At 35.3% G+C, this 10,327-nt stretch overlaps 1 protein-coding gene across 1 annotated transcript; it reads right to left on the bottom strand.

Annotated features, from left to right (window-relative positions):
* Positions 1-9,404: 9,404 nt before the first annotated feature.
* Positions 9,405-10,117, bottom strand: LOC105823748. The gene is given in 2 exon segments (XM_012661009.1): positions 9,405-9,898; positions 9,901-10,117. Coding segments are annotated over 2 exon segments (711 nt in total).
* Positions 10,118-10,327: the final 210 nt, after the last annotated feature.

Below are 10,327 nucleotides of genomic sequence, written 5' to 3'. Positions count from 1 at the left end.
ATTTTGTTTGTCTCTCTGAATCCTGTTTATTTCTTTGAAGCCTCTTTCTCAAATTTTGCCAAAGATAGAGAGTGACAGTGAGAATCTCCCTCCTGTGATCCCAAGCATTAATTTGGGAGAAATTAATATGTGTATTTTAGCAATGCTCAGCAACCTCGACCTTTTTTGGACTGGAAGGAAAAATTAATTTACTACAAAACTGCTTTAAAAAAAAAGTAAAAGAGTCTGTTATTGTGCTTTAGCCACAAAATAGGTGAGTTAGTACTTATCCTGTGGCTACTTAGCGGATATATGCTATTTATTTCAGATCATACTCTGCTATAATATCAGTAAAATTTTACATATGTGTATATATGTACATATATGAACTGTTTATTAAGTAGGTTTCAAAAGCTAGTCTAATTTTTGTTCTGTTGGGTTATAAATTACCTATAAACTTTATTAATGTAGTCCCAGTCTTAGAAGGATTACAAATACTTTTTGGATTTTAAATCTATGACAACCTTTCTCCACAATGATCACATGGCTTTGAATTAAGAAAACTACATTGAAATTATCATTTAAGTACTGAAGATTGGATGCTCAGTGGTATTAAGGTTGACATTTCCCTTCTATTTGTACTACACGAAGGGTTAATAAGATTTGCATAACCTTATTCTTTGAAGGCCTTTCGGTGGAGGCAGAGTATTTCAGGATTGCTGCCAAAACAGATTTTAACCCTTTTAATCATACTGTTAATAACCACATTGTGCATAGTACAGAGCATACTGCGCATAAGGCAACAGAACTCTGAACACAGTTTGACCTGATATCCAATCAAGGAAAGGTTCCTAGAGACGCTTGCCATTTTGGTTGCTATGGTGAGTTTCATATTTTGTGGAAACCACTGCTAGATTTCTTAAAATAGACCTTTGCCAAGAAAAACATTGGTCCAGTGGCATATGCTGGCAGAACATAGGAAGGTTGCTCAAATTCCCTTCCTTTGTTTTTCCCTCTTCCCCCTGGGGCAACTGCTCCAAGCATCAGCCCACTAGTCTGGCAGGCTGAGAATCCAGAAACTTGCTGCTAATTACAATGTTGACAATTCCCAACCTGTTTACTGGCGCCAGCAATCAAACCGCGCGTCCTCTGGAGTGAACCAAAAAGCACTTGCTGGCTTTAGCTTCCTGAGGTTCCAAGCTGGCTATATTAATTACTGTTAACTTAAAACTGTATGTTGTACAGAAGAAGCTTAATTAGCTGGTATGAGGATTAAAATCTATCCTTTACAAATTTTAAAGCATTCTGTTCTTGACAAAATTATGTGGGTCCATAAAACATCTTTCTTTGGACAAAATGTTGATTATTTTTGGTGTGGCTTCTCAGAGCCAATTTTTCCACCTTCAGTTGAGCACCAAAAGAGATTTAGAAAAAAAAAATCTGTCTGTTTGTCTATCTACTGACCTATCTTAGAGTTCTATCTACATTTTATTTTAAAAACTTGAGGAAAATAGTGGGCATAATTATTTACAGCTATAGTTTATAATTAATACAAAAGGAAAACCTTTTCATGGAGACAAAAGGGGTCAGAGGGATATCAATTTTCTATCTTGGTGAATTTTAAAACAAAGGTAGTTACACCATTTTTTTTCTAGTGAACTCTCACTGATGTGATAGAGGTCTGATTTGAGATCAGTACTCTTTCAAGTACAGTCATGAATAATGTCATTTTGGTTGACAGACTGCATATAGGACAGTGGTTCCATAGGATTATAATACCATATTTTTACTGCACCTTTTCTATGTTTCGATACACAGATACTTACCACTGTGTTCCAGTTGCTGACAGTATTCAGCACAGTCATGCTTTACAGGTTTATAGCCTAGGAGTAATACAGGCTATACTATCTAGGTGTGCAGTAGGCTATACCATCTAGATTCGTGTAAATACACCCAATGATGTTTGCACAACAACAAAATCCCCTAACAACAGACGTATTTCTCAGAGTGTATCTTTTCTCCTTAAGCAACACATGTATAGGGAGCACGCTTCTTTTATTGGTAAATTGGGTGATCCCACAGTGAGAAATGGCTCTCTCAGACCTTTAACTGTTTAGCATTACAAGTAACCTCGATGTGTCAGTGACAGACCACCATGCAATTTTCATAAATAGCACAACAGAAGTGGACAAAGGTTTTGCAAAATTGATAATTTTACTTTGACTCTGCTCTAATCCAAGAGTTGCTCTTTATTCAACAAGATAGCTTTGCATATTTAAAAACTGAAATAAAGAGAGTAAATACAATTTTAAATTGTATATTAAAATGTGATTTTATTTCTGTCCCTTGGTATGAAGACATCACTGAGTCAGTATTATTTAGTAATATTATTTTAAATTTTCCATTGAATACACTGTATGACAGATATTTGTCAATCCAATCTATTAGTTAACATTTGCATTTGGAAGCTTATTAAATTGAGCTGATGTAATTCTGATCAACATTTTCCTTGTTTTACTGAAATATTTATAACTAGGATAAAAGATCAAGTTATTCCTTTAATTATGATTTATTTTTGTTTCTATATTAATATTAATTCAGCCTATAAAATTTTTCAAGATTTTGAAAATCTGTGTGTGCAAACATACTACAGGTCTTGGGAATCTATTGGCATATTTACATTATATATAAAGTTTATATACAGACAAACTTTTAAAAAAGTTTATTAAATTAGATGAATTGAGTAAAAATAGTCACTGAATAGTATGAAAAATATAAGAATTATTGTCAGACACCAGGAAGAGTAAAATTGCAAGAAAAACTTCAACATAGAAGTTTTAGTGTGATATGTTAGAAAGAAAACATCCAATGAGGACTCGGAAAATGGGTTCCAAATATTATCTGGGTGTCCATGGAGAAGTTACTTAGATTTCTCTGTGTTATGAGGACTTCATATGTAAGACATGGGAGTTGTAGTATATACCAAATAACTAGATCTGAGAGAGAAATTTATCATAACAGTTAAATATCATATGAATTTGCTGTGGGTTTATCCAAGACTCGTGAAATTTTGTATTCTATGTGGATAATGGACTGGAAAATAATTACATCAAAAGAAAACAAATGATCAAGTGGAAATGTTATGTCTTTGAAAACAAAGGCCAAGCTAGAGAAGGACAAACATGTCAATCTTCTATATTTTTACCATGGTTAATTAAATAGCCCTTCTCTCTAAAATATAAATCAATTACAGTGAGGAGGAAAAATGCAACTCTTAGTATTAGTATTTTATATCAGGAAATACTGTCTTAACCAAATTCTCCTAAATTAATTTATTTCTAGAGTATAAATTCAAATATAACATATATCTTTTCCAATAGAAAAATGGATAAAAAGGCTAGCTCTTTTAAGCCATTTCTCCCTTAGGCTTAATTTTCAGAAGTCTGTCTTTTCAGACTGATGTTCTTTCTTTTGACTTGAGAAACATCCGAATTTCCTGCCTTTCTCAATTTTGTACAGATAAGCTAGGCCCGCTTTATTCAGAGATTATTTCTATTTTAATTGATTTATAGTTCTACACCACAGGATGACTTTCTACGTAAATAAAAGCAAGAGTTTTTGAATACAGTTGTAATTCACACTATGAAAGAATTTCTTCCATATAGGTAAACTGTATAAAATCAATATTAACAACCGATCGTCACAACTGGAAAAAGGGCACTATCTAAAGAAAAAGATCTCTTCTAAAGCTTCCTAAAGTTGATATTTCTTAAAGCTTTATGGGTACCAGCTATCAGGTTTATCAATAAAACAGCCACCAGGAATTTCATTATTATTTCTTTAACATCACCACAAACTGCGCATTCCTCTCTGCAGTCCACATCCTTCACACTGCCACTCGCTAGCATTTCCCCGTCTCTTGCCAAATTCAATTGTTGTCTGCACAAATCACCAGAGGTAAATGTAAAACTGACTCAAATGTTTAACGTTAGCCTCTATTTTTAATAAATACAACATCCGCAATTAACAAAAACCTCTTCGTTTGTGGCAAACAATACTCTTATTTTGACTCTTTTCTAATATATAATATTAAAATAATCTCAAAGCTATCTTTTGGACAACCACATCCAACTAAAGGAACATGAGATATTTAATAAGAATGTAAATAAGTGGCTCCAAACCTCACACTCCTACCCCCGGATATTTATTTGAAACAAATTGCATCCAAAAGCTTTATAAAACTTTTATTGAACCTATTTTCAAAGTTTTAAATGGACATAATGTTTCATACCCATCATTAAACTGTGAATAGGCATTATGTAAATTATCTGGATAAGGCAATAGCTGATAAACTATTAATATAATAGTTTAATTTTTAGAGAATGGGTATATTCTTTTGTGATGGAGATTAACTTATATTTACTATACTTGGAACATTTAGGACACTCACATCTTTCAAATGAAATTACAATTTAGTCTGCTTTCCTAGGAAATAATATAAAAAGTTTTTAAAAAATTGCACAGATCCTTAGCTTTGAAAATACATGTATCATAGTAACTATTATATTGCATAAAGTGCAATTCTGTCAATTACTTGTTAATAAATTTATTAATTCTTACAAATATTTATATACTTAATATTAAATAAAATACTTTAGGTGACATTTGTATAGAGTAAAATTATTCTATTTCAATAGAAGATTAAACAGTTATTTGGAGTTTCAAAAAGAATACCAGCTTGAAAGAAGTGTTCTCATAGATTCTTCGATTATTTGAGAGTTCTATCTAAGAAACACAATAAATTTTCCTTCTTAGCAAAGAACTGCACCATTGTAAACAAATTTGAGAAGTAAAAATTGTTAACATTAAACAAAGATAGCAGTGCAACAGTCATTTTATATAACATTTACTTTTAAAAGGACATTAATTATTAAAAATATAAAATTTTATATTAACATACATCCTGAAAGGATGTATTGATTTCACTAAATTAATAAATATTTTTGAGCACCAATCGTGCCAGCCACTGGAGGAGGTATTTTAAAAGGCTATAGGATTATAGTAGAGCTAAATATCCTAGACAAATATTGGTCATTTTTAACAAAATGGAAAAAAAAACCATTTTTCCAAAAGTTGTAATTAAATTTAATAGCATGAACATTTGCACACAGAATAAACATTTTAAAAGGCCAAGTGTTTATTCTTTATCCACTGCAATCACATACATTGACTTTAAATATAGTAGTTTGTGATTTTGTCTCTTTAGGCTGAAATACTTTTGGGGATGGATCTACGGTTTGAGGATCTTCAAATTTATTATACAGATATATATGCACTTCCACGATAACACATGAGAATAACCTGTAAATCATTCTTTTGGGGCTTTTCTTTCCTACTAAAACTTTAAGTAAAAATTGAAGTATGAAAAAGTGACAAAAATGTTCCCATGTGTTTCATGTTTTAAGAATTTAAGTAAAAATTCTAGAATATCAATTTCTTGTTTGATAACAAGACAAAATATGTTGGTGAATACTTTTTTAAGGCTTCTTTCTTAGTTGTAGTATCGATTTGCACAATACTATCTATATCTAAACTGAAGAGTAGAATTCAGATAAAAAAAAAAAAGGCTTTTTCTGAAATGGAATCCTAAAAAGGTAGAAAGGCCTTGAAAGAATTTAAATCTAGCCCTCCTTGTGGGTGAGGCAACTGAGGACCAGGCAAGCTATGCGACTGGTCCATTGCCATAGTTCACAACAGAAGCTGTACTCAAAATCAGATTTTCTAGTTTTATTCCAAAGTTTTTCCCACCACAAGATACACTCTCTCCCCTTAAGTATCATATAATTGGGGACAAAATGAAATTTGAGGTGTTTCTGTATACTGACTCAATTCTCCAATTTGTTTTGTCTTTGTAAACACCATCAAAGCCTGTTTAAATAATAGTCATGAAAAAAAAACTGTGTGTGTAACTGGACCCATAAAGTAACAATTCTATAACTTTAATCCCCCTGTTGTCATGTGTAACAATCCAGGATATCTATAAATCTTATAATATATTTCTATTACAAAGGAAAAGATCTTTTCCTCATGTCTGCTTCTGACAGAATACTAGGCATGACATTCATTTACTCATTCTTCTTGTAGTCCAAGACCTAATGGAATATTTGGCAGATACATAAAAACTATTTTAAATACACAACTTTTAGTTTATCTCAGGACTTGTTTGAACCAGTTCTTGGAATTGACCACACTTGCTCACACAGATAAAGATACACTTCAAACAATTAATTTTCACTCACATATGGGAAACAAATTTAAAAAACAAAATTATAAGAAATATTAATTTCCCAATTAAATTATATCATTTTTACAGAAGTAATCTTTTTAGGAACAGTGTTTCCAAACAGGACACATTTTATTCAAGTTTACAAATAGACACTACTTTCAAATTATGCAATTATGTCACTGTTGCAATATAATTTGTCAAATTTTTAAAAAGCATATTATGATATAAATTGTATTTAAACTAAAAACAAAGTATTAGTAAATAGATTACATTATTTTTTCAGTTTGAAACTTAATTGAAATTCAGTACTGATTCTAAACTAATAATGTAATCAGGCTTATTTAAAATTATTTAAACTGAATGTTTTAGAATTCATAGGGCTTTTTTTGCTGGTTTTTAAAATACCTTTGGTTCTAGCTATAGCTGGTATATGTGTATATTTTCAGATACTGTGAATTATTACTGAGTCTCAAAAGCTATTTCCACAAAGCAAATGAAAAGTGTACCTTTACACTTGTATAGATATTATAATACTTTTCATTTTGAATGAAATTGTCTTACTTAGCTCGCATTATTACTACCCAGAATATAACAGAATTCAGAACTCAAAGATTTAGGTAGTCACTATTCTGATGTCATTTATATATATGCTCTTATTACTGAAAATATCTCCAAAAGAAATCTACTTTTAAACAGTAAGTCTAATATGTAGAATACACTACTCTCTAACGTTGTAAGAACATCATTCTGTCACTTCTGTGATACAATAATTGCAGCACCTGTACAGTATTGACAAGATGGTGAATAATCATGATGGCCTTATACCGTCTTCTGTACATCCTTAGTACTTATCCTTTGTCCTACATAAAACCTAAAATATGTCCCAATATATCCATCATATCCACCTTTGTTTTCTATTCGTATATTTAAAAATTTACCATTCCAATGTGAAATGTAATAGGAAAAATGATAACATGGTTTATAGAATTTTCCATTCATCAAACTGCTACTTTATCATTTCTCTCCGTTGCCTGGACTTTCATGGGGAGCTCTAATCTGGTTCTAGATTGGTGCTGCTGTAACCAAGAACATCATACTAGAGCTACCAGTGGCCTCAGGGAAAGATCCTGACTCCAGGAAATGATTATTTATTAAAAAGTATACTTGGTCAGATTCATCAGTCCAATACTTCTTTTTTATATACACATAGGGGTTGTCTTGATCCTCTGTGGATCTTTAACCACGAATACCACTATTACCTGCAAATTCTATTCAAGCAAAAACATCGCAATTCACAAACACAAAGAATAAAATAAGCAAATTCTTTGTAAAATGCACTTTCTATCAAGCTCCTTACCTGGGACTCAGTAGCAAACCATCAAACAAGATGATGTTTCTTACACCTATTAATGAATATCACAGTAGAAAATTGAAAGTTCATAGACATTATATAAATTTCAATGGGAAACCTAAAATCTTCCATTTATAAGCCATAACTTATGTTCATAAAAATTAGAGTATTTAGGCAGGCTTGATTAAATTAAAACTAGTGTGGGGGGGAGCAATTTTCATAAGTTTTCTCCCTCCTTTTCCACTATGCCCTAAGTTTTATTGTCAAATGAATAGTCTAAGCTGTATCCATGTTCTTGTTTTCAGAAAGAAATTGAATCACCTTTGTAAAACAAAACAAATTTTAAAAAATGATGTTTACCCTTCTAGTATTTGGACATCAACTGAGAAACCACCCAGTAATTATAACTACTTAATATTACTTGGTTCTAGCATGAAAAGCACAAAGAAGCATTTTGTACTTCTTTAATCTTGGCTATGGACACTGACAGGGCAAAAGCAGTAATTGACTAGTAGTGACGTAATTTAAAATTCTATTTTGAGGGGAAAAAGCTGCCTTGTAACAAGAACAATTAACTGCAGTAATTTCAATTTAATAAAGTTTTGAATTTTTTCCTCTTTCTTATCGTAAAAGGTCTGATGATGAAACACTTTCCCCCCAAACTTAAATAAGAACCAGCTCAGTCAGACTGACACCTAATGGAAACTTTTATAAGAAAATAATTCTGTAAAGGAAAAAAAGCAATGAGATAAGTATTTAAACCACATGAACCATGAAAATCAAACTACTTTTTTGTTGACTGTGAGTTGAGGTTTCCTCTAGATTTCATCACTAGCATTTGTAATTATTCCATTCTAAAAATTATTAGTATTCATTTATCAAGCAATTGCAATCCTAAGCTGAAGTGCCAGTGCCACAAAATTGAATGAAATCACGTATTTTTCATAAGTTCTTCCTCATTCCCTCAACAAATGCTGGAGTGTTACATCTTCCATTTCTCACAAACCCTATCACCAGGCCTTCAGCTCTCTTCCTTTCTTTCAAATCTTAAACATTTCCTATTTAGCCGTCCAGCATGAAGCCAACTTTCCAGAGATCATCCAGGAACTAGATTACCTAGCCTCTCTCTACTTTTCTAATTTCCCAGTGAAACAATGCCACCAGAAGACATATTGCATTTTGTTAAATACATAACGGACACAATTAAAAATCCCTTAATCACCAACTGGTGGATTCCCTAGAGAAAGAGGGTAATTCCTGGAACAATGAAGGAAAGAACAGGAGTTAGATATTCTCTTACTAGTGATAGAACGCAAAGTGCAAAGATTGCATCTATATTTTCTTTCCTACTTCTCATTCTTAAAAGGGACTAGCTCCGGGAGCTTCTGAGAAGGGCCCCACCCGTTTTACCTGCAGACAACGTTCTCTGGGAGCAAAAACTATGAGTGTAGATACCCTGAGAGTAACTGTGAGCTCTGACACCGTAGGGTGGGAACGGAGATAGGGAGAGGAGGGCTGTGAAGTACCCCTCACTACAAATACTGTACTGCAAGAAAGGCAAAACCCTAGACGTGAAAGCGTGAGTGTGCCTGTCTCCCTCAAGGCACCTTGCTCTCAGCCTCTGCAGGGTTCAGACTGCTCTTGAGGGCAAGAACCCAGTGGCACACACGCACTTCGTGCCTGGGAAAGGCCCATCCTCCAGAGGGAGAAAGTGTCTGGGGTTCAGCTCAGCTTGGACAGGTCCGAGAGCGCCGAGAGGGAGAGGGAGAGCTTTGCAGGCTTCTAAGTTTATTTTGTTTCTGTTTTTCTCCTGCAGCTTTGACCTCTCAGAAATCCAATCTTCGCAGCCCATGCACAACCAACGGCCACCACGCAGGAAGGAAACACAGTCTTAGTGTCTTGCCGCGCCTGGTAGAACCTTATGGGCGCCCGGTAGGTTCTTGTCCCCAGGACTTTGTCCTCCCACGTTTGAAGCATCACCACCGGCCCACCGCTGGGCCCCGACAGCTCGCAAGGGGGAAAGGCAAGTTTCAAGCTACTTGGTCCGAAGCTGGCGAGCGCTGAGAGCTCGAGCCCTGGCCCTCGCCTTCCACTGTGGGCCATCCTTCCCGTCTCAACCCGGCCGCGTCCGCTTGTCCCCGGGAGTGCAGGCACGCTTGTCGGGGGCTGCTGGGCGCTTGCTTGCTTGCTCTTCGCGAGGAGGGGACATATCCGTATCGTTTTATTGTCCATCAATATTTGAAACAAAGTATTTCAGAAACAAACAAAAACTGGAAGTAGAGGAGGGAAAAGCTCTGTCTTCCTCCCGTCCCTTCGCAGCAGACCTGAGAGGGGCAACGTGCCTTGAGTTGGCTGGTGCTTGAGACTCGTCCTAAAGGCAGGGGAGACAGCGCTGAAGAGGTGTCCCAAAGACACTGGACGTCTGAACAGTCACTGCCTGCCCCAGCCTCTCTCAGGAAGGTTCCAGGTCTGTGCCACATTGCAACCAATCCGGTTTCCATCCTGTTTCTCCACCCCTTCGCGGAGAATCCGAAAAGAAAATATGGGTTCCCGAGAGACTCGCCACACTTCCATCTGCAAGTTCCGCGGGGACCCAGCCCCGGGCCCCCGCCCCTCCCCGGCCCGGCCGCGCGTCTGGCTGCGGAGCGGCACCCGCCGCCGGGGGGTGGGGCTCGGCGCCGCCCCGGGCCGGGGATTCGCGAAGTCACGAG

This window comes from Propithecus coquereli, unplaced genomic scaffold (assembly GCF_000956105.1).
Source record: "Propithecus coquereli isolate 6110/MARCELLA unplaced genomic scaffold, Pcoq_1.0 Scaffold7, whole genome shotgun sequence".
Classification (NCBI taxonomy): Eukaryota; Metazoa; Chordata; class Mammalia; order Primates; family Indriidae; genus Propithecus; species Propithecus coquereli.
This window is presented reverse-complemented; position numbering and strand designations above follow the sequence as displayed.